We start from the raw sequence: 25,708 nt of genomic DNA on the forward strand, positions 1-25,708 counted from the left end.
TTTTATTTAATACTCAGTCTCCACCTCCCCCCGTTTTTCAACTCCTTTATTTGCTAAGTGAAGTCGGTGGTGGATACTTTTTTCGATACCACATTATCATTTTTAAACCTTGGAATAAATACAGAAACATGGTTAGATAATGGAGGCCAAATGGAGAGACTTAGCTAAAGGTTTTCTAGAGTCGCTCTTAGTGTGTTCTGCTTCTTTTAGTGCAACTGACTTTGTATTTGTTTCCTGGTGAATTTGCTATTCATGTAGGCAAAGATTTTGCTGTAGCTGGAATATTTGTTGCTAGTATTCTTTTAAACATATTTAACATTTCTAATTTGCAGCCAAATTTTGTTAATTTATTTTTGTTTCTTCAGTTTTTTAAGATTAAATAATTGTATTTCAAAGCAGAATATTAGAGAACAGAACCATTTAACTTCACTGTGACCAGACTTAATTCAGTCAGTACACTGAGAAGTTGTGAGAATCTTATTCTTGTGTTACTTTTATTTCGATGTAAGAGAAAGGAGTATTATGTAACTGGATTTATCTTTAGTAAACTGGATTTACAATTAGTCTTCAGTGGACTCCCTTTCAGTGACCACTAGTTATCCTATATATACACACATATATGTATATGTACATATATAAAATATGGTGCTATATATGCTATATATTGTGCTGCTCACAGTGGCTTCAACTTTAATTTCTGTACTCTTGAAGGCAGGATGTTATTTATGTCTTAAAAACTTCACTGTTCAGTGAAGAAGTAAAAATTAAAATTTTGCCTTGTGTCAATACTGTAGTAGTTGGGGTGATTTTTAAGATAAGTGGCTTGAAAATAAAGAAGAGATGCTTGGTTTAAGACTGCTCACAATACTTGATAAAGCTGAGGGGGAATTGAAGGTTATTGAAAAAGAATCTCTCCATACAAATATAGATATTATACTTTTGGGGTATTTGTTGTTTCCTGCCTAAGAATGACTGACCTTTTTTGATTTTAGAATACAAATTGCTTTAGATTTAATAAGAATATACATTTTTCTTACTTGATCTGATCCTCTTAATAAATTGTTAAGTATTTAATGGCTCTTCAGTTGTGATAACACTAAAAACATAGTGTGTTAGAAGAGCATATTTCCTTATTACTTTTTTGCAATATAGCTTATTGCTATCCCTTAAGATTATTTCCCAAACTCCTACAAAGAGATTCTTCTGTTCACACTTAAAGGATGGAAACTACAAGGGTCATCACATTTTAGAAAGAGAAAGAGAAAAGGAAGAAGAAAGAGTTAATCCTTTGGGTTTATAAGGAATGTGGTGTAGAGACCATTGGGAATGAATATTTGTCATTTATTTCAGTTTGTAAACATGTAAGAGATTTACTTTTTGATGAAACAAGACTTTTTTCCTTAAGCCACATTTCTGTAATATAAAGAGAAAACATTTTAACAGATTCACATAGTATATTAGTGTTAAGTACATTATTATTTCCAAAACTGATACATAAATATTTTATTCACTATCCTTTCCTCTGAAAAGCAGATTCCTTGCTTGACATTAATGTACTTGGATTTTATTTTTTAAGGAGGTAGGATTGTGTTTGTTTTCAAAATCTTGTTTCACTGCAGTGGATTTAAGCTTTAAATTTCTATACTGATGATGAATTTTTTTTTAGATATTTATATTTCAGAGCTATTAAGACTTTATCCAAAGTAGTCAAGAACTTCAGTGTTACATGAGGGTCTTAAAAAGTTTAATTCAGCAAGAGTAAGAGTCAAAGTACTTGATAACCTTGTGGAGGAAGTTTTGATGCAAACAATAAAGAAGTAAATTACTGTCCAATCATTCTAGTACATGAATCTAACTTCCCAAATAATTTTGAAAATACTTCGATTTAAGCTTAAGTATGTTTTTCTGAAAAGTGAACCGCTATATAGAAATTTTGTGCTTGATATTAAATACATCCATATATGTATATTTTTTTAAATTCCACATATGGTTTCAAAATACATCGCAGTGACTAAACTTGCTCGGAGGCGGAGGCTAATCTGTTAAGCTTTTTTCTGTGGTGTATAACCATTATATTTATGAACACAAGTGTACAAAGTACTACTACCAAACAATTTCTTACAAAATGATATTATCTTTCCCATGTAGTCCTAAACTTAAAGGAAAAACTCCAGAGCTGGGGGTGAGGCTCAAGAGGTAGTGTGCCTGGAAGCCCTGAGTTCAAGCCAGTAATCTCGCCCACCCCCCCCCAAAAAAAAAATAGATGGATAGGTAGATAGTAGGTAGGTAGGTAGGTAGATTTAGCTGTGCTTAGAGAAATTAATGGTAAAGAGAACTTGGGTCTTACAGGAAATTGAACTAAACTTCAAAATTCTAAAGTCATTTCATCAAAGAGAAAATGAAACTGCTTAAAGAAGTTATGCAGTTTGTTGTGGATTGGACAATTAGTCTGACACAATTGAGACTGGAATCCAGGTTTCTGAATGTCTTGCTTAATTTTCCACGATTACTGTAGTCATTCTGCTCATTTTTCACTTGAAACATTCCCAAGACAAATAGTATTCCTGATAGTAATATGTAAGTCGCATAATTTTGTAAGGGTAAGTGTAATGACATACTACTGTTGCTACTTTCATCCTGGATTAGTGTCCCTCACTCTTAACGTCTGTATGCTTGTCTCCATTGCTTTGTGAATCTGATTTAATCTCTGCATTCCCAAGAAGGCGATGGCTAGCTACAGTTAAGTAAATGGTGATGGAATTGGCTTGAGAGGAACATTCAGACAGTTATATTTGTGTTGAAAATAATCTTTTGATTGTCTGGAATGAAAAAGGTCTAATGAGTACTTAGTATTTTTACTAGTTTAATTTTGTGCAATATTCTAGTGTTTTTCTAGAGTTGATCTTTTAATTTTCTCCCAAATAAATGGATTTTTCCCTTTATATACCATGTTACACCATATTGTATAAAAAGAATATGCCTTTGAGGCATTGATTATTTGTTACAACTGGTAGCTACTTTGTCAACTGAAACATGTCAGTGTATTGGTGAGGATGGAACTCTTCAGTTGGTTTAGCCTGCTTAGTATTGTTTGCCATCTCAGATAAAACAAATGTGTGTCAGAAAGAAGATAGTTTTCAAAATTATAGTTTAAAAGTAGTATCAAATACTACACTTTCTTAAAATCTGTAAAAAGAAATAAAAGAAAATTTCACAAGCTAACACTCAATTTCTTGTTAAAAGAATTAATAAAAATGTAGAAATGAATAAATAATTCTAACAGTACAGAAAAATAGAAAATGAAAAAGCCCTCTTCCTGACCCATTTCTTAGAAGTATTATTAATAAATTATTATGCATCTTTCTAAGGAAAAAAATGAATAGTCCCCAACCCAGCTTACTTTATGTTCGACACTCACTTTTGCTGTGTGCGGGTATATTTAGAGTACCCCCTCTTTCAATTTAAATGCTTCTATCTTTTTTAAAATGGATTTATAGTGTTTCACTGCTTTGAATTTTTTAAAGGAAAAAAATTTAGAGCTGGAGGCGAGGCTCAAGAGGTACTGGACCTGGAAAGCTACGTATCATTTTTTTTTTGCCAGTCCCGGGACTTGAACTCAGGGCATGAGCACTGTCCCTGGCTTCCTTTTGCTCAAGGCTAGCACTCTACCACTTGAGCCACAGTGCCACTTCCAGCTTTTTCTGTTTATGTGGTTCTGAGGAATCAAACCCAGGGGTTCATGCATGCTAGGCAAGCACTCTATTGGTAAGCCACATTCCCAGCCCCCTACATATCATTTCTAACTAGTTAAATGATGGATTTTAATTTTTTCTCATTTCTTTTGCAATTGTGGTAATGAAGGCTATAAATAGAACTTGCTGTGCTTCTTTACGTGTGACAGTAGTGTAAATCACGTTGCCAAATGATCTACAAAATAGTGGAAACAACTTGAACGTATGAAATACTTGCTTGCTTATTTCGTTTTTCCTCTGTTTTCCTTTCTAATTCACTGTAGTAATAAAAGACATGTGTTGTAGGCTATCCTGGAGAGTAATTGTTAGATAAAGGTACTAGTTTCTAAAGAGACATAGATAATTTATGGTCATATTTTAAACATGCTTTGAACTTATTTAAAAATTTCAGAAAGAGTAAAGAATAGGAGGAAGAAGGAAGAGGAGAAAATGTTTACTTAGTAGTTTCTCGGGAAGGTACAGAAGGAGTCTTGTGAAGACAGTTGTTATGGATTTTTATGGTCTGCCTTTATCGTCACGACATAATCTTGATCTGTTGGCTTTATATTCCTTTATATTTTATAAAATGAAGTACATGGGCGTAGGTATTGTTAGCATATTTATGGTTATTGTCAAATAACTATGTATTTTAAAGTATATATTGGTATATGAATTTAAGTCAGTTCTGCTATTCTCCTTTATATCTAAATTGTCTTCATTCTGCACTGAAACTTCTTATGTTGTGATCCTAAACTCACATTCTCCCACAAAGATAATCATTTTGTGATTTCAGTTACAATCACAGCTTGAATGATCAAAAGTCAGTTTTTAGCAACTCATCTGTGATTTATGATTAACTTGAAAATACTAATTTCAATCCTACCTTGTAAATTTACACATTTAAATTTTCTTCTGGATATAAAATACTACAATGTATAGATACTGAATGTATAGGTAGGCACCCCATCCCTAATTCCTCTCCCCCATGCTAATCTAATTAGATTTACCTTCAGTCAGATCATACATAGGTCTTTGAAACCTTCCAGTATGATTGATCGTTGTTAGCTTTGGGTTTTGTTCTACTATGTGGCTTGTAACTACAAATGCTACCATTTTTACATGTGATATCTTAATGAGTAGAAAGTAAATAAGTCTTTTTCATAAATTTAATAGAATAATCAGTAAGGTATTTATTATAAGTTAGTGCTGGTCAGTCTGCCATTTTTCTTCCCCTGGTGGTATCAGTCTGTTTGCTTTTTTGTTTTTTGCCAATCCTGGAGCTTGAACTCAGGTGGTATGAGTTTGAACTCAAGGCCTCATGCTTGCAAGTGCTCTATAACTTGAACCACACCTCCAACCCATTTGGCTTTAGGTTTTTTTCAAATAGAGTATTTTTTTGTTTGGGTACTTATTTATGTTTGTTTGTTTGGGCGGTGGGAGAGGGTGAGAAAGGGATGCTGGTCCTGGGGCTTGAGCTCAGGGGCATGGGTGCTTTCCTTGAGCTTTACTGCTCAAAACTATTGCTCTACCTCTTGAACCACAGCTCCACTTTTGGCTTTGTTTTTGGTTTTGGTTTTGGGTTTTTTTGGTGTTTAATTAGAGATGAGTGTCTTGTCTCATGGACTTTCCTGTCTGGGCTGGCTTTAAACCACAACCATCAGATCTCAGTCTTCTGAGTAGCCTGGATTACATGCATGAGCCATCAGTGCCCAGCTTTTTTTTTGGGGGGGGGGGGTCGGGGGGGAGGGCGGTATTTGTTTGTTGCCAGAGTAGTATCAGAATACAGTCTTCCTATTTATGCCTCCTATGTAGCTAGGACATGCACCATGCCTGGTAGCTTAAACATCTTTTGAGTTTTTATTGAATTCCTTTTAAAGAAATTTATGATTAAAAATGGCTTGTTTGTGATTGTAAATTAAATGAATTAAGATAAAGTAAAATAACACTATAATAAGCTGCTACCAATTTTATTTTCTATTTGCTTATACTCAAACTTAGAAGAGTGGTACAGCTGAGGCAACATAATTAGTGGTTATCTGTGCCACCTTCCTCAGATAACATAACCTCTCTACACTTTTATTTGAATGTTTGCAATAATTCTCCAACTACTTAAAAACACGGTATTTAGTTAATGTAGTACTTGGTACTTACATAACATTTTAATTCTTTTTTCCTTTGTTTTTTTCCTAGCCCAATTTTTACTTAAAGTGTCTTTAGTTTCTGCCTCTCATTTCATAACTCATTTGTCTAAGCCACAGTTTTCTCGTTAGCAAGCTTTGTGCATTGTTTTTGTTTGTAGTATTGACAGAAGAAAAATCTGTTTCAGAAAAATTGCACAGCCTGAGATCCTACTTTTTAGGCCATGTGTTTTGAGACCTTTCCCACCCCCCTATCCCCCAGATGCCAGTACTGGGGCTTGCCACTCAGTGCTGGCACTCTATCACTTGAGCCACAGCTCCACTTCTGGAGGCCAATATTATTTTGAAATCTGAATCAACTTCATGTTGTTGTCTTTGTAAATTTGGGAGTGTTTAAGATTTTTCTGCCTTTAAATATAATGCAAAGGAAATACTGGAAATTTTAGTTTGTATTCAATAATTCAGATATTAAAACCTGCTGTAGTTTTAGTGTTATAGTAGTCATTGAATAGTTGCTGTGAAGTTTGTGAAGATATACTGTATAGAAGTGCTAATTTGTCTCTTTTCTCCTCTCCTCAGCCATCTGTTGAGTCTTCAAGTCCAGGTAAGTATTTTTTCTATATATTTTAAATCTCTATTTGACTAACATTTGTCCTATTAGTTGCATATAAAAGCTAGAGGAGTTAGACTGTCATCTGACTTGCTTTTCTTCTGAATGCTTCTTTTCTCTGGGGAAAAAGAAATGGATGAAATGTTTGACTGCCCATGAAAGTACAGGTGAGGCTGCGGTGAGGTCCATCCTCATGACTATTTTTGGATTCTCTCTCTCTCGCTCTCTCTCACGCGCTCTCTCTCTCTCTCTCTCAGTATTTTATGTATTTCATCTAATTTTAAATTGTTACTTGATTTTGAAGCATGTATGAAGTATATTTTTGAAAGGATATCAATTAGCTTAGAAATAGTTGGGTAGGAAATTCAAAATGTTTTATTTGTGAACAATGTTTATTTGTGAAAAAATAGCTAACGTAATTACTGAGGGACAGAAAATAAAGTAAGCAAATTACTTAAAAGTAAATATTTAGCATTGTAAATTAGTAAAGTTACTCTTAGAATTAGTAGGATTAAGTTGAGTTTTCTGACCTTACATATCAGATTTATATCCTTCCCCAAACATGATTCTACAAGTTGCAAACTTGTAGTATTTGGACCATTCTGGTTCACAAAGTAATTTAGAGCATTTTGTATAAAATCTAGATACAGGGTTCTCCTCCTTTGGCAGCACTGATATTAATTGGTTGTAACGAGAAAAAGTACATTATTTGCCTGTTTCCAGAAACTTTACTAAGAGTAGAGCAACATCCCTATATACTTTCATAGAGGTTGAGTTTATACTTGGGAATTTAAGTATAACTGCACAAAGCAAAAATTTGAATTATAAAACTGAAAATACTTTCTGTGCACATTATGGGGTTAAAAGGGACCTAGTAGAAAAGTGTGGCAAGTGAGCACTCATTGTAATGTTTTATTTTAAAATCTCTCATATATCAAATATTCTAATACGATATATTCCACATTACTGCATTTTGCATATTATTGGAGCAATCTGTGCTTTAAATTTTATGGAAAAAAATTTTAATGCTTAACATGAACCTTTAATAGTCTAGGGCCATTTTCCTAAAAAAAAAAAATGGAATTGTGCTCTGTTGAGATTAGACTAAATTATTTCCTGACCTCTTTAAAAAAAAAAATTGGTCAGCTAAGCATCAGTGTCTCATACCTGTAATCTTAGCTACTCAGGAGGCTGAGATCTAAGGATTGTGCCTCAAAGCCAGTACAAGCAGCAAAGTTTGTGAGTCTTATCTCAAATGAATCACCAAAAAGCCAGAAGTGCAGGTGTGGCTGTAACCTGGAGCAAAAATGCTCATGTAGGACAGTACCTAGGCTTAGGTTCAAGCACCAGGACCAGCACAAAAAAAACAAAACAAAAAAACCCCTGAGATGTTCACTTTACACTAAATTTTACTTTTAATACACCTGGAAAAAAAAGTTCCTTTAATAATATACTTGTGAGTAAAGTATATTTAAGCTTTGTGATATTTCTGAAACTCAATGTTCTTTTTAACTTTTGGTTTGTAAGTATGTTCTGGATGGTTGATGTTGGAAGTAATTTAACCTCAAATAAGTGTTATAGCACCATATCCTTTTTATGATGTAGAATTGTTTTCAGTATTTTTAAAATTTTCACACACAGGAATCATTTTGGTTTTTTTGGTAAGGTTCTAGTATTTGTTAGTATATTGAAATAGACTGTATTTAGGTATTTTATGAATTTTTGAGTCATTTGTCAGTTGCCACTAGCATAGGCATTACTGGAAGAATAATGGAGTCTTCAGTAGCCTTTGCTAGTTGTTGAAATTTATAATTTATAATATATATAATATATATTACTTTTTTGTGTATGTGTGCTAGTCTGGGCACTTGAACTCTGGACTGGGCCCTATCCCTGAGCCTCTTTGTGCTCAAGGCCTACCACTTAAGCCACAGCACCACTTCCACCTTTTTCTGAATAGTTTATTGGAGCTCAGAGTCTCATGGACTTTTCTGCCCCTCTGCCCCAGCTGGCTTGGAATCACAGTCCTCAGATCTCAGCCTGTGAAGTAGCCGGATTACAAGTGTGAGCACTCCCCATCAGCGCCCAGCCTTTTTTTTTTTTTTAATGATTGTTTTCAGACTGAGGAACATATTTTGAGTTAGTTTTTGTTGTACTGAACATCTTCCCAAAGTAGTGTTTTCACATAGGTAATACTGGTTGTAAGTAATTAAAATTTGTGAGAAAATGTAGTAATTCCAATTTCATGTAAAAATATTTTTTGGTACACTTGTAAAAGGCTTTTGCACATTGTAGATGTACACTTTGGAACCAGTGCTATCATGAGTAGTTTGCCTATGAACTACAGCAGAAAAAATTACAGCCATTAGGTTAGGGGATTAAGAGAAGGGAAGAAAAATTTTAGAGTCATTGAGTACCCATGATATATTGTAAAGTAAATTTACTTTTGAATCTTTGAAAAGATAGGATACATTTTAGTAATGCCACACCGGGAATGGAATTTTACAACAAAGCAGTGTTCTTTGCCTTAATTCGGAAGGAAAATAACTATTATTATAAAGTACTAGACTCCCTTAAAATGTTATTATTGTGACTCTCTCCTAGGAAACAGGCTAGCTAACAATGAGCCAAGCCTGACAATTGACAGAAACTAATGAATGAAATAAGTCAGATGAAATAAAAAGGTCAGGTTAAGAAAAAAAAAAGGTTGAAAGTTTATAGAGAAAAGTATAATGTATATATGGCAAAGAAATTGAAGTAACAAGGGAGACTTGCACTTTGATAGTGAATGTAGTTGGGGAATAAAGTGGTATGTTCCCCCCTTCCCTGCCTTTACTCCCTGGTGCTTGAACTCACACCCTTGCTCTTTTGCTTGGCTTTTTCCACTCATGGCTGGAGCTCTACCACTTAAGGCTATGCCTCCACTTTGGCTTTTTGTGCTGGTTAAATAGAGATGAGTCTCTCAGTTTTGTATATCCTGGCTGACTTTGAACCCCAGTCCTCAGATCTCAACCATCTGAGTAGCTAAAAATTACAGGCATGAGTCACTAGTGCCTGGCTTTAAAGTGGCAACTCTTTAAATATAATTGTCTTTATGAATACTGACAAAAAGATGAAGGACTTCATGTAGGTAAACACTATATATGAAGCTACATACTCACAAGCTTGATATTTTTTTAATTGATAATGTGTATAATAGTAAGGGCCGTGACAGTGTAGTGCAAGAAATCCCAGCTACTTAGGAAGCAAGGATTGGAGGATTATAGTTCAAAACTAGCCTGGGTAATCAAAGTCGGCAAGATCTTGTCAAAGTACTAGCCAGACATGGTGATGCATATCTGTAATCCCAGCTACAAGGTAGGGGTTAAAAGGACTTCAGTTCCAGGAGAAAATCATGAGATCATCACTGAAAACTTATCTGCAGTATACTTACCTTATTCTTGGATTTATTACACAAAGTTTTTACCAAAAAGAAAAAATTGAAATTCTGTACATTCATATTGCAGCTTAGTGATGTGGAGAAGCTCTCATTTGGTCCCGTTTTCATTAGTTGTGTTTTTATATCATGGCTGAATGATCTAATTGTGGTCTGCAGAGTGTCTCCCTACCCTTAGTTTTCTGAAAATGTCTTCCAAAAAGAAAATGGTGTGCATGGTAAAAGTTAAGATAAAAAGTGACAAAGTTACATTTGTTGGGAGGTATGTTTTTAGTGGAAGTTGTGTAGCATTTGGGGGAAAAGGAAAATACAGTCTGCAGTCTATTAGTGATCTCTGCACTGGTGAGTTTGGTGAGTTCCTCAGTAGTGTTCTCCTTGGAACCATGTGCTTGCAAATACCCTGTGTCTACCTGTGAAGCAAGAAGTTAAAGCAAGTGTTTTCCAAGTGGTAGAGACTTGCTAGCAAATGTAATTTCCTGAATTCAAGCCTCAGTACTACAAAAGAAAAAGAGGATTACATTAAATAGGAATCAGTAATAATTACTTTTGGCAATATCTCTGTTTATTAAGAATTGTATATTAGACCGGGTGCCAGTGGCTTGTACCTGTAGTTCTATCTAGCTTCTCAGGAGGCTGAGATCTGAGGATCACAGTTCAAAGCCATACTGGGCAAGAAAGTCGATGAGACTCTTTTCTCCAGTTAATCACCCAAAAACTGGAAGTGGCACTGTAGCTCTTAAGTGGTAGAGCACTATCCTTGAGCGAAAAAGCTCAGTGACTGCATCTAGGCCCTGAGTTCAAGCCCCATGACCACCACCAACAACAAAGAAGAATTGTATAGGAAAATTGCATATAAAGGGGGCATGAAGTTCTGAGGAGGCAAGGATCTTTGCCTACCAGGGAGAAGAAAAGTATATAGCATCGTCCTTAATATTAATTACTGACTGCTTAGTGTCCCAAAAGATTTTTGGGTGGATTTTTTGTTTGGGAGGTATTGGGTTTTTGTGGCTCTGGGAATTAGGGCCATGCTCTTACTACATCTCCAGTCAGGATTACCTGGGTACCAAAAAGTTTCAGACAAGATTTCCCTTGAAAACACAGACCTATACCCTAGTTAGTGCTATTGAAATTGTGCTCCTGTGGAGCCCTTGTGTTTAGTCCTTCAGCCAGGACTAGGATAACCTATGAAAATCATACTAACTTTAAAAAGATCTAATTTGGCAGTTGTTTTATACTTAGTATCAATTGTTTTATGCTCCTCAAAGAGCATAGCATTTTCTAAGTGCTTTGCCACCTGACCTGCGTTACAATTCACTTGTCTTAGTAAACTTAGGCCCTCCTCAAGTTTTCTTTAAGGTAGAATGCTAACTTGACTTACAGAAGTTGAATTCAATCCAGAATTCAGATTCCTTCTTTGATACCTACGACTGGTCCAATGAGTTTAAAAATTCTAGTTATACTCTACAAACCTTAAATCTTGTGTTGTAGTGTTAGAGCTTAAAATGACCTGAGTTGCCAGACAAGTGCTCTGTCATTTGAGTCACAGCCCATGTTTTTGCTTTGTAGTATTTTTCATATAGGATCTAATACTTTTTGCCTAGGCCAGCCTTGGACAATGATTCTTTTGAGTAGCTGGTATTACAGTTGTACACTACCATGTATGGGTTGGTTTTGAGATGGTGTCTTTCTGACATTTATGTCTTGACTGGCCTTAAACCGTGATCCTGCAGTCTCTACTTCCTAAGTAATTGAGGTTATTGGCATGGATTGCCCAACCTGGATATTTTTTTCCTTCTTAAATAGGTAATAGTACCTACTTCCTATAATTATTTGAAGATTAATTTAGATAATATATATGAAGTGTTTGATCATAGTTTTTGGCATATAGTAAGAAAATTATGGTTCCCACTCTGAAGACTATGGAAGGTGGCTAAAGAAACCTGAGCCATTGGGCTTTTTAAAAAAAGAATTCCTAATGTCTTCTTATTTTCCTTATTGGTTGTTCTTGTAATAAAAGAAAGTGAAAAGATTTGTATATCTGTTAATGTAACACTCAACAGTTTTTCAGTATTTGTTACTATTGCTTTTGTAAACTATTCTAGGTTTGGCATTACTCAACTGTGGAAAATATGTATTCCCAACCCTTACAGTCCAGTATTACAAAGATTGACTATTGAATCTGGCAGTGTTTCCAATGACTAGAATAAACATGGATTGGTTCATCAGTTATCTTAGATTATTTTTTATGCCTTGTACCCATAGAATATTTGAATTTGTCTTTGTTTTCACAAAAAAACTTCTATAGCCACATCATTTAACAACAGAGATACCTTCTGAGAAGTACTTCATTTGGTGTTTATATAATCATCATTCAGAAGAATTGTTTTCGGGTGATGATGTACAGGGGCAAGAATTTTAAAAAGCAAAAGTTAGTATATACTGTGCATAGCCTTTTTACTTAAACCAACCTCAAATAAATAATGCATATACACTAAATTAATATTAGTAAGATACACTTAATCTGGTTTACCCTACTTTTTAAAATATTCTTTACCAGGAGGTTCAGCAACATCAGATGACCATGAATTTGATCCATCAGCTGACATGCTGGTTCATGATTTTGATGATGAACGAACATTAGAAGAGGAAGAAATGATGGAAGGAGAAACAAACTTCAGTTCTGAAATAGAGGATCTTGCAAGGGTAAATAATACTAAGAGCTAGGGATGAAGTGCTTATTGCTTTTTTGTGGAAAGAGGGAATTTTCAAAATTTTGGTTACCTGTTTTGGGGGATAAGATTGTGTAGAAATACTGAAAAGTTCAATGAGATCATAGTTGGGATGTTTAAGCCATTTAAAAAATATCTTAAGTGTGTGAACTAATACAGGTCAGTAGTGACTTTGTCAGGTTTCAGAGGCCTAGACTATCAAAATGGACTATAAAAGAATTCTGAGCTTCTTCACCAAGTACGGCATCTTTTATTTACTCAGCTTCACAGTATTAAGAGTTGTCATCATTTTTCTTATTTTCTCCTTACGACATAAAATGTTCTAGATTGTGTCTGTTTCTTCCTCTCAAGGTAATCTTTGAATTTCATCATGTGCATTGTTTTTCACTTTCTCTTTCTAACTTACTTTTTTCTCTTTTTTCACTTGGATTTTGTAATACACTTAACCGTCCTGTTTTCTGTTTTTCCTGTTCAGTATCCTTTGCAGACTCTCCTCAATTAAGGCTTAAATGTTTGTATTTTCTATTTCTTAGTTTTCTCACTTTGTTTTCTTCTCTTGCATCTTTCTAGAGATGAAAAACTCTCAAAATGGAATATAAGATCAGTTGTTTCAGAATCATCCATGAACTTACTTTAAAAAGGCGGAATCTTGGGCTGGGAATGTGGCTTAGTAGTAGAGTGCTTGCATAGCATGCATGAAGCCCTGGATTAGATTCCTCAGTACCACATAAACAGAAAAGGCTAGAGGTGGCACTGTGGCTCAAGTGGTAGAGTGCTAGCCTTGAGCAAAAGGAAGATCAGGGACAGTGCCAAGGCCTTGAGTTTGAGCCTTAGGACTGGCAAAAAAAAAAAAAAAAAGAAAGGTGGAAAACTTTTTGCCTTTCCCAGAGCATACAAATCCAGAATCTTTGGGAATGTGGAAGAGTCCAAATCTACATCTGCATTAGGCAAGCTTAAATTGCATGCACACCAAATTTAAAAATTACTGTTATATGATCTATTTTCATAATGTCTATATTCTCAGTTTTTCCTTTATGTTTCTTAAAATATTCAGTCTTCAGTTTTATTTATTATATTTGACACTTCTGCTTGAAAAGTTCAACAGATATGTTTACATTTTAAATATCCAAAACAGAACTATTAATTGCTATCTATTACTACTGCTGTCTTCCCCTGTCTTATCTCCTTCAGGTAGCACTACCATTTATACTATTGACTAAGACTGAAACAAAGGTGTTATTCTTTCATTCTCAATATTCAGTTTCTTAAAGGCCTTTTTTTTTTTTGGCCAGTCCTGGGCCTTGGACTCAGGGCCTGAGCACTGTCCCTGGCTTCCTTTTGCTCAAGGCTAGCACTCTGCCACTTGAGCCACAGCGCCACTTCTGGCCGTTTTCTGTATATGTGGTGCTGGGGAATCGAACCCAGGGCCTTATGTATACGAGGCAAGCTCTCTTGCCACTAGGCCATATCCCCAGCCCCTGTTTCTTAAAAGCCTTTTATTTCTGTCTAAAAATACTTCTAGGGGCTGGGAATATGGCCTAGTGGCAAGAGTGCTTGCCTCATACACATGAAGCCCTAGGTTCGATTCCTCAGCACCACATATATAGAAAACAGCCAGAAGTGGCGCTGTGGCTCAAGTGGCAGAGTGCTAGCCTTGAACAAAAAGAAGCCAGGGACAGTGGTCAGGCCCTGAGTCCAACCCCAGGACTGGCAAAAATAAAAAATAAAAATACTTCTAATCAGACTTGTTTCATCTCTGCCTAGGCTGCCATCATTTTTATTGTAGACAATTTAGATAGCTTCTCACCCAGTTTCATTATTTCCTCTTACTATCTTACCTTTGGTCTATTTCCACCCACAACCATGATGGGAAAATAAAAGTTAATCTGTTTTAAACTTCTAGGTTTCTTATTATTCCTAAAGAAAATCGAAACTCTTTCATCTGCAAGACCATCTGCATGATATGACTTCTCACCCATGTGTCACAATATTATATCATCACACTAGGTTCTATTGGATTAACTTGTTTCTTCCTGCTTCAAGGTTTGCCAGCTTATGTATACTTTCTGGGATGTGCTACCTGTGGCTGGCTTTCTGGGTTTAGTGTGGCCCTTAAAGTGGCCTTTCCTGTCTCCTAATTATTTTAGTTTACTTGGGTACTTCTTAATTAGTATCCTATTTAACTTGTGTATATATGTATCTGCTGTTTGATTTTACTTAAACAATTTGTATATGTTTAATTTATGGGCTTAGCTTCCATTAATTTTATGAAGAGAAGGGACCATAACTTTTATTCATCTGTATATTTCAAGGTACGTAGCAAAAATAGTCATTCAAGGAAAGTATTAAATGAAATGAATGGATAAAAAAAATCTGATAAACTCTAATAAAATTTATTTATATGATCTGCTGTACTCCATGATAAAAAGAGCTTTTAACAGTGCCAGATTTTAAGGATTTGTAATATACAATATAGAAAAAATGAGTGCTTATATTTTTGTAGTAAGAATGATTAATCTGTGTTTCAGAAACTTATTTTGGAGCCCAAAAAAGAGTCCATTGCCATTTAGTCAGAACTTGTCATTTTGCCCATTTACTGTTTAAAACTAGCATAACTCATAGCGCCTACAGTGATTTGATATTTTATTATTTTAAGCAGAGAACAGAATTGGTCTTGGTGGTATGTGTTAGTTATAGCATTTTAAGGATCGATTAAATAGCACATGAAGAGGTTAGTACCAGCTATTTGGGACAGGGGAACAAGATTGTGGTTCATGGCCAGCCTGAACAAAAATATTAGTGAGTTGGTCTATTGAAAATAAGTCAAGGGCTAGGAATGTGGGATGGAATGTAAGCTGCTTGCCTAGCATTCATGAAGCTCTTAAGTTTGATTCCACAGTACCACATAAAGAGAAAAAGCCAGAAGTGGCACTGTGGCTCAAGTGGTAGAGTGCTAGCCTTGAGGAAAAGAAGCTCAGGGACAGTGCGCAGGCCCTGAGTTCAAGCCCCAGGACTGACACCCAGGACTGGCAAAAAAAAAGAAAAAGATCAAGCATAATGGTATAGGCCTCTAATCCTAGCTAACCAGGGGAAGGAGAGTCACAGTTCTAGGCCAGCCTGGACAAAAGCAGGCTTTGGACCTCGATCTTTAATTCTAAGCATTCTGAGTATGTAGGATTATAGGTATGTGCCACAGTGCCTGGCATTGTGTGCCCTATCTTCAACTGAAAGCAAAAAGTGGTATTAAATCCCGGATCACTGATAGACAGCACAGTATTACTTCATGTGGCTGTAGGCCAGTGTGTTGAATTTCTTGTAGCTTTAAAGTCCTAGGAACCAAACCAAATTGGTCTTTTTATTTTAATTATGAACAGTACTTCATTACTCTGAATACTTTCTTTTGTATAGATCCATTAGTTGTATTAGAGAATATAAGGTGTTTTTTTAACTTGGTACTTTGATTTTTAATTTAATTGTGGTACAAATCTTGTCCATTCATAGTTAACAGTAAATGTATATTATGTTTGAATTTCGGTGAAAATAATTGATATAAACAACTTTATAGTTTGTTACAGTTGCATGCATATATCTTTTCAGAAAAAACGCTATTTTAATTTGTAATTTTAACGATTAAATGTTTTAGTAGAATTAGATAAACTTGTTCGAATTTACTCTGGTAATCATAGAAGTAACATCAAGATAGTAGGTGGATTTTTTATTTGCTGTGAATTAGTGCTGAAGTATAACTTTGTTTTCCAAATATACTCTTAAGACTCAAGATAACCTAAGAATGATTACAATTGGAGCACTCCATTATGTCTTTACATTTGAAGATATTTTAGAAAAGTATCTTAACTAGTGACAATGTAAGTACTTAATATACATGGAAAAGTATTCATCAGCTTCCCAGTAGGAATTTTTTTTAATGTTTTGGTGCTTGTTATGGGGTATAAACTCAGGATCTTGTACTCTTGATTGGCTGTTTTACAAGGCTGGGACTCTAACACATCTCTACTTCCAGTTTTTTGCTGGTCAGTGGAATTAGAGATAAGAGTAACATACTTTTCTCCTTGGGCTTGGACCAGTATCCTCAGATCTTAACCTCCTGAGTAGCTATGATTACAGATGAGAGCCACTAGCTCCCAGTAAGTTTCACTTTTCATAAAAGCTCTTTTCTATTCCTTTTTTGTCTTATTTCTGAATCCTTTATCTAAAAGGAAAAAAAAATCCTGTAAGAAATTGAGATTTTCTTGGAATATACACTCATCCTGGATTATATAGGAAAAAAAAAATAAAACTCCCAACATGGGAATTATAAAAAGTTCATGCCTTCAAAGTTAATCTTCTAAGTCAAGCCCCAACTTCAAGAGGTTGACTACCTTAGGAACCATCAGCCCAATCTGGTTGTGTCCATTAGACCTACCTAAATAACAGCATCCTTCCTCTCTCCTGGATTTTTTTTTTTTCTTCAGTTCATTTAGTCTAAGGCTTAGGAGGGGCTTCTGGTGATGGTTAGAAAGCTGCTTCATGACCAGAGACAGGCTTAGTCTGAATCCCCTGTTGCCAGGTAAAGCAGAGTAGCTCCTCAAAGGGTTCTGGGCTTTGGGGCCTCTTAGTTGTACTTAAGGGTGAGCAGTTAGAAATGTTTTTTGACTGCTTTAGCTTGGCAGCTTGACAGCTTACAGAGGTTAGTCAAATGTTCTCTTATCCTCCTGATGAGCTTTACTCCTTCATCTAGGAAGTAGTTCAGAGGACGTTACAGAAATGACCTGAAAGGACTTGGGTCAGGTTCTTTTTCAGTGCCATTCTGCTCCCATGGCATGCAGGGTTTTATCTTGGTTTTGCATCTTCAAGAGATTTTTTTGTGTGCCATTGCATTTCTCCTCAGGCAACACACAGAAAAAGAGGCACACAACTTCCAGAGCCACAGCTTCTCAGTTGAAATTTTCAGATAGTGGTAAGTGTATGAGACTGCAGACACAAATTGATGAAGTGATTGAAAGTAGCCTTCACACCTTATTGGAATAATTCTGATGAATCTGAGAGGTGTAGATCATCAATGTGGACTTAACCACAAACAAGTCGATGAGTGAAAAGATGACCCCAGAAGTGTGACTGGAAAGATTTGAAAAATTTAGTCGTTGAAGGCCATGAAAGTCTGAGTCTATTCCATCCGGACTCTGTGGAAGTAAGATTCAAATCCATTGTCGCCTGATGTGTTGTTCCTAGAGTTTTTCTCCTCTCTTCATAAACATTTATTGTTGAGTTCATTTAGCTACAATAGGTATATGAAGAATAGTGTGCTCATCCACCAAATGACTGAACTCCAACGACCAACTCCCATGCCAATCCAATTTTATAATCCTGTTCTATATCAGTGTTTGTTGACTTTACCTCTTGTCTTCATTTTACTTCAGATATGTTTGTCTTTTTAAATAATTCATTCTTTTAATCTTTAGCTACCCTCTCAACAGCTTACATGGTTATGATTGTCCCTGTTTTTTTTATCCTGCTGCTTAGAAAACTTATTCTTCCAGGCACATTTTCTTTATTCCTGTATCTGTCAACTCAGAGCTTCAGATTTCATACTGCATTAAGATTATTTAGACTTCACCTAAGGTCAGGGTTCAAGGAAAGCTGTATAAGTGAGTCAGTCAGACTACCTGGGTTCATAATTCATCTTAACTACTTCATAAACATGCAACTTTAACATAGTTAAGTTTCAGATAGTTTTATACAGTTATTTTTCTAAAGCACTTGGAACAATGTCTAGCACATGGTCACTAAAATAGTGCTTATCACTCATGTTTTATTATTCATAAGAATGGTAAAAGCAAATCTTTCATCTATGAAAATCCACTCCTTGCCCCATAATTCTTGCTTTCTTTTCTCTTTTCTATACTGTTGACACTTAATGTAACATTATGGTTACATTATACAAAATTAGTATGGTGTTTCAATTTAATTTGAAGGATGTTAATATTTAGCGGAATAAACACTGGAGATATTCTAAAGAACAGGTGAATGATGGGTCTTAATACAGCTATTCATTTTCAGAGAGAAATAAGAGTATTTTCTTGCAAAACTGTTTGGTGTAAGTGAACTGAACACCTCCGGGGCAGGGGGGAAGGGCAAGGGGGAGGAGAGAGGCGGTATGAGGGACAAGGTAACAAACAGTACAAGAAATGTATCCAATACCTAACGTATGAAACTGTAACCTCTCTGTACATCAGTTTGATAATAAAAATTTGGAAAAAAAAAAGTATTTTCTTTACAGGATACCATGTTTCTAATATCAAATTTTGGGAATAAAAAAACCCCATCTGAAACTAGCTCTGTCAAAATAGAGAATTTAATGTAAGGGTCACAGATTTCATTAAGGGTAGGACTGTATCCAGGTCTCAGGGCTTCAGTGGCACCAGAATACATTTCTGCTTCTTTTTTCAGATCTGCTTTTGTCATATGTTACTAAGTCTCCTAGATTCACTGCTTGAAACAGTCTTTACTTACTGTTAAAATTTTAGAAACAATCTGAGTTTCTTGACTCCTGCTGTGTCTGCTGCTGTAGAATAAGGAGTTTTCCTGTTACAGACCAAGGAGAGATGGAGAACTCAATCACATCCCTTCTAGGTTGCAGTACAGGTGCTGGTCTGAGTGTTGTCTACTTGGTTATTGTAACAAAAGGAGAGAAGGATATTTTTAGAATGACATACGTACTACAGTGCTTTGCAATCTGGGACCCAAAAGAGCTAGCAGAAACTACAAACTTCTTAGTCTATGAAGATGATTAGAGTGTTGCCTTTATGTTGTCAAAGCCACATAGGCAGAGAAGATAGGGTACTCAGAGTTGGCAGATTGTTTCTTCAGAGAGGCTACAGAATAGGCTCAATTTTTTGGCAGAGAACTAAGAATGCCAAATACCAGGAATTGGTGATTGCCAAGAAATTCAGGCTGTCCTCTCTGAGATTCTACTTCTAAGTGCAGCCAAAAGTAAGTTGCTGAGCATATGGGTGCATATCTGTAATATCAGTACTCAGGATGCTAAAGGCAAGAGGATCATGAATTACAAATTTGAGGCCAACCAAACTAATAATTTCTTTCTGGTCCCTCTAGCTGTGTTTTGCTTTTTGTTTGACTTTTTAAAAGTATTTTATAGAGACTTCACATTTGTATGAGGTATATACTACTGTGTATTTAATACAGTGTGCAATATTCAAATCAGAGTAGTAGGCAGTTCACTCTCTTCAACTATTAAATATTTTTCTGCAGTGCTACAGATTTTTTTGTATTAGGAATTTGGTGTTTTTCTAGTTACTTAGAAATACAGAGCTTTTTAAACCAGTTTATTGTGCTAAGGAACCAGAAATAATTCTTGAATTGTTGTTTTAGTTGTCCCTACTTCTGTTCCCTTTCTCCCTCCTCAGTTCTAATGTCTACTATTCTATTCCAATTATGTTTTGTTTTGTTTTGTTTTGCCAGACCTGGGCCTTGGACTCAGGGCCTGAGTGCTGTCCCTGGCTTCCTTTCGCTCAAGGCTAGCACTCTGCCACTTGAGCCACAGTGCCACTTCTGGCCACTTCTATATATGTGGTGCTGGGGAATCGAACCCAGGGCTTCATGTATACGAAACAAGCACTCTATCCACAAGGCCATATTCCCAGCCCTATTCCATTTTCTTAAAACAGAATTTGTTCATCTCCATGCATAAAACTAACATGAGTGCTATTTGTCTTTCTGTGTTCAGCTTATTTATTTCACTTGCCCTCCAGTTCCATCCATGTTGCTGTATGTGATGAAATTAATTCTTTTTAATGGCTCAATGATGTTCTGTCTATCCATTAGTTTGAAGCACATTCTAATTGATTACATATTTTGTCTATTGTGAATAGTACTATGGTGTAAGTATGGGACTGCAAGTTATCTTTTTACTGTAAAACAAAGATTTTAATGGAATTGCTGGATTATGTGGTAGTCGTCTCCATACTATTTTGTATAGTGACTATACTGATTATATTTTCCTACCAACAGTGTATCATAAGTGTATGGGGGGGTGATACTTACTAATACTCAGCAAGCACTCTACCATTTGTACCATGTCCTCTGCCCTTTTGTTTATATTTTTATATCTTTTCAAAAACTAGCAAACATTGATAGTATATGGAAGTTTCATTGTGATAATTCCATTTAAATTTTTCTATAATAAAGATTTTATTGAAAATAGATTTTAATTTTCTATATATATGAAAATAGAACATATAGGATATATAGGACATATGTATGTATATGAAATTGAAAATTAAAACCTATGCTTTACACTATGTATATGTATTATTGTATTTATACCCCCTCTAGCATCTTTCCTCTTCTCTCTTGCTAATCCCCCCCAAAGATTTCCCATTTTATACTGCCCCATCATCCTTTCAGGTTTAGATTTCACGTACAAGCAAAAAGCATAATACTTAGCTTTTGAGCTTGGCTTTTATTACTCCTGTTCCATCTAGTTTCCTATAAATGCCATCATTCTCCTTTTAGGTCAGAGTAATACTCTATTATAAATATACATATTTTCTTTACCTATTCATCAGTTATTTGTACCTAGGTTGATTCCACAACTTGGGTATTGTGAATAGTGCTGCAATTAAACAGGTGGCTGCAGGTATCTCTCCCATGTATTCATGAACATTCTTTCACGTTTATGCCCAATGTACCAGGATAGGGTCATGAGGTCAATCTAATTTCAGTTTTGTTAGGAACCTCCATACTGAATTACATAGTGGTTGCACTATTTTACATTTCCACCAACTGTTTATAAGGGATCCTTAACTTGCTCGCCAGCATGTGTTGTTTGGTTTTTTTGTTGTTTTTTTTTTGCTAGGCAGGCACTCTACCACTAGAACCCTGTCCTTTTTGAAGGCTATTACAACAATGTGGGTGAGATGAAATCAGTGTCGTTATGACTTGTAGTCCCTTCATGACTAAAGATATTGAACATTTTATTCATATATTACTGTTTGTAACATAAGAATTCTCTATTCAATTCATTAGCCCATTTATTGGGTTATTCTTTTGCATGTTTAATTATTTGAGTCCTTTGTATGTTTTGGATGTTAATCCTTTATCCATTGAACAGCTTGGAAATATTTTATTTTGTTCTGTAAGTTTATGTTTTGATTCTGATAATTGTTTGCTTTGATGTGCAAAAGCTTTTAATTTCATACAATTCCAATAGTCTCTTCTTGCTCGTTTCCTCCTTTCAGTCTTTTCCGTGGAGATTACCAATTTTCCAAACCTATTTGTTGAGCAGGCTGTCTTTTCTCCAGTGTATATTTTTGGCTCCTTTGTCAAAAAATCAGATGTAAGGCAGTGGTTTTATTTCTGGGTTTTCTGTGTCATTACCGTGATGTCTTTGTTAGTATGGTTTTATAATACAGTTTGAGCTCTGGTATAATATGTGTTTCTTTTTTTCCTTAGGATTACTTTGGCTATTCAGAGTCTTTTCTGTTTCCATATTATGAGAATTGTATTGAATTTTAGATTGCTTTTGAAAGTGTAGCCATTTTTACATCACTAATTCTGTCAGTTCATGATCGTGGGAGGTCTTTCTGCCTTCTGGTATTTTTAGTGTCTTTTTCCAAGGTTTTATAGTTTAATTTATTTAGGTCTTTCATGTCTTTAGTTAAGCTTATTTTTCTAGGTGTTTTTCCCCCTGAGGCTATCATAAATGGAATTATTTTCCTGACTTTTTTTCTCAGTCTAGTCTGTTCATTGTTGGTATATAAAATACTACAGATTTTTGCATGTTCATTTTTTATCTTGTTACATTGCCAAAAGTGTTTATTAGATCTAGGAGTTTTGGTGGAATTGTTAATGTTGCTTAAGTATAGAATTGAATCATCTGAAAATAGGGATAGTATGATGTATTCCTTTATTGCCTTATTGCTTTGGCTAGGTATATTTGTTTATCGTTGTAGGGTCTCAGGTCTTGCCTCGGACCCATAATTCTCCTGCTTCTGCCTCACAAGTAGCTATAATTATGGGTGTACACCACTCTTCCTGGCCTATCATTTCTTTCTCTTTTTTTCTTTTCCCTGGTCCTGGGGCTTGAATGGCTTAGGCACTGTCCCTGAGCTCCACACTCTACCACATGGGTCACCATGCCACTTTCAGTTTTTTCTGTGATTAATTGGAGATAGGAGTCTCACGGACTTTCCTGCCCTGGCTGGTTTCAAACTGATCCTCAGATCTCAGCTTCCTGAGCAGCTAAGATTACAGCTGTAAGCCACTGGCACCTAGCCCGGCTTCTCATTTCTTTTTTATAGTAGTCATTCTGACTCGGGTGAGATGCTTCTTATTGTTGTTTTCATTTGCCAGATGCCTGATCTTCTGTGCTGCTGACCAAAAAAATAAGAAATTTGCAAAGTAACAGTATATTTATGTATATGCACATACAAATGTATATACATGCACATGCACACATACACAGACACACTCAGAGAAATTAGGCAAAATAAAATCTGAAGTTAAAATCTCTGTAACTTTGAGTAATCTATTACCTTTCTGTTTTGTTTTGGGTTTTTTTTTTGTCCAGTCCTGGGGGCTTGGACTCAGGGCCTGGTCCCTGGCTTTCTTTTGCTCAAGGCTAGCACTCTGCCTCTTGAGTCACAGCGCCACTTCTGACTTTTTCAGTTTATGTGGTGCTTAGGAATCGAACCCAGGGCTTCATGCATGCTAGGCAAGCACTCTACCGCTAAGCCACATTCTCAGCCCTCTGTTGCCTTTCAGTAGTAGATCTTTTAGTAATATTTTGTTGGGAGAGGCTACTGTAGGTAGTACATGTGCTTTAATCAGAGTGACCTGGTTATTCATTTTGATTTCTGTACTCAAGCATTTGTCATTTCCTCTGACTTGCATGGCTTTTCTCTATCTGTACCAGGTCTATTACTGTTACTTGTGATTCAATCCCTCATCAGATCTATTGTTATAAGACCTTTTCAGTCTTTTTGTTCTTTTCTTAGTAAATATTGGAAGTGTTGCTGGATTTTTGTTTGAGAATTGAATTTTTATATAATGAGTCATATTTTTCCTCTGTGTGTCTAAGAAAAATTCTTTATCTGACCATGGAAGTCAGACTTTCTAAATACATTTTGTATAGTGGAATTTCTTTCTGTGCCATTAGTATATCAGAAATCTCTGGAACTATTTAAAATGCAGATTCCCAACCTTCCCTTCTTTAAGACCGTTTAGGTCAGAAACTCTAATTTGAGGCTGAGCACTCTGTTTTAGTAAGCCTTTAGGCTGATTTTAATACTCTTGAAGACAAACAAGCAGAAAAAAAACCTAAGGGCAGTATTTGAACAATTCTTAAAACCAGGTGCCTTGTGTTTTAGTTGGAAGAGGAGTCCAAATATACCACTACCATTGAAATAATCAGACTCAAGATATCAACACATTTTTGAAATTTTGGGGTGTATGTATGTGTGTGTGTATGTGTTTGTGTGTTGAGGGATTGTGTACTCCCAGAGCTTGAATTTGGGGCCTGGGTGCTACCTCTGAGCTTTGTTGCTCAAGGATAGTTGAGTCACAGCTCCATTTCTTGCTTTTGGATGATTAATTAGATAAGCCTCCTAGGTCTGGCTTCAAACCACCATCCTCAGATCTCAGCCTCCTGAGTAGACAGCTAGTATTACAGATGTGAACCACCAGCTCCTGGTGAATATTCTTTTTTTTTTCCTTGCAGTTTTGGGGTTTGAACTCAGGGCCTCATGCTTGCTAGGCAGATGCTCTACTACTTGAACATGCCTCCAGCTCAACACACTTTAAAAAATTACAGGTAATAGTAGCATATCAGGATATTTTTGAGGATGAACTAAATCTGAACAAGGTCTTATGAATTTATAAGGTCTCTGTCAATCTTAGTTGCAAACTGAGATGCTAATGTTTTCCCTGCTTTGGCTTTTATTCATAGTAGTAACTGTAGTTGCTTAACTTCTAATTTGAGTTGCAGGATGAGTTTTAAGAAAAGCTCTGTCAGTTTAAGGAAAGTCACTGTGATTAGTAGGTGTCGCTCGGCTCTCAGGGCATGATGTTCCTCTCTGGCTTCCTTAATTTCAAATAAAGGTAGCTGATACTACCACCTGCTACTTTTAAACCTAACAAGGTTGTGTAATGTTCTGACTACTTTCATTCTTGAGAGAAGAAATGAAATCAAAGTACCTGGCATAAATGCCTGGCACATATGAGATACTTTATGACAACTCTTTGTTATTGTTAATGAAACTCAACCTTTTCTGTATCTTACTCTCATTCTGCTTATTTTATCTCTTGGTTTGAAGAGATATGCTCAAATTTCAGTATCATATTATGCCAGAACATTGGCTGTTAGGACAGATCTTCATGGGCCAGGTCCTTGGACACTACTATTTGTGCTTTGAGAACCACAATATGAGTGTGAGTTAAATATGTATACTGGTCATTTAGCTAGAATGTCAATATGTTGCCTAATGTGATTGCTACTTTTCAGGTTGTAGCTTCTGTAAATCATTATGTCTTCCAAAACTGGCTCTTCAGAAACAGGTTCACAAATTAATTTTTAACTAGAGTCTTTACAGAGTGAACAGAAGTATGAAATAGCATTTTCTTCCTATAAGAAATGTTCACTTTATAGTGAATCAATTGCTTGTTGCACATGAATTCTGAACACTGAGTTAATTCTTGAAATCTAAGTCGTACCATCAGGTTATATTATTGAGTTCAAAGTATATGTCTTACTGTAGCAATGTGTTTATCATATGGGCTTAACTTATTTCTGCCTACAAATAAGGTAAAGAATGCTGGAAAATTATAAAAACATGTCTTTCATGAATGATGTATTTCTAGGTTCTAAACTTGACACTTCTCTGCCTTTAGAGAATATGTTTGTGTGTATCTGTGTGTGTGTCTAATATGATGATTTGGCTTAAACATTCCTTTTCATAACTAGAATATTTCCTTGATATCATTACTTGATTACCAATTAGAGTGAGTACTTTCTGCAGGAAACTGATTTCATTTTACTGTTTTAGGAT

At 35.6% G+C, this 25,708-nt stretch overlaps 1 protein-coding gene across 16 annotated transcripts in view; it reads left to right on the forward strand.

Moving 5' to 3' along the window:
* Mier1 (MIER1 transcriptional regulator) overlaps positions 1 to 25,708 on the forward strand; it is a 56,322-nt gene that overhangs the window by 6,606 nt on the left and 24,008 nt on the right. For 8 of the 16 annotated variants that reach the window (XM_048351529.1, XM_048351534.1, XM_048351537.1 and 5 more), the window contains 2 exons: positions 6,449 to 6,473; positions 12,473 to 12,618. The exons of 1 other annotated variant lie outside the window; for it this stretch is intronic. In XM_048351529.1, the coding sequence (XP_048207486.1) occupies positions 6,449 to 6,473; positions 12,473 to 12,618 (171 nt within the window). Of the gene's footprint in view, positions 1 to 6,448; positions 6,474 to 6,609; positions 6,647 to 12,472; positions 12,619 to 24,420; positions 24,475 to 25,708 lie in introns of those variants that run through there. 7 more of the 16 variants (XM_048351527.1, XM_048351528.1, XM_048351532.1 and 4 more) reach the window with 2 other exon arrangements.

The sequence above is a fragment of the Perognathus longimembris genome, chromosome 7 (assembly GCF_023159225.1).
Source record: "Perognathus longimembris pacificus isolate PPM17 chromosome 7, ASM2315922v1, whole genome shotgun sequence".
In the NCBI taxonomy this organism is placed as follows: domain Eukaryota; kingdom Metazoa; phylum Chordata; class Mammalia; order Rodentia; family Heteromyidae; genus Perognathus; species Perognathus longimembris.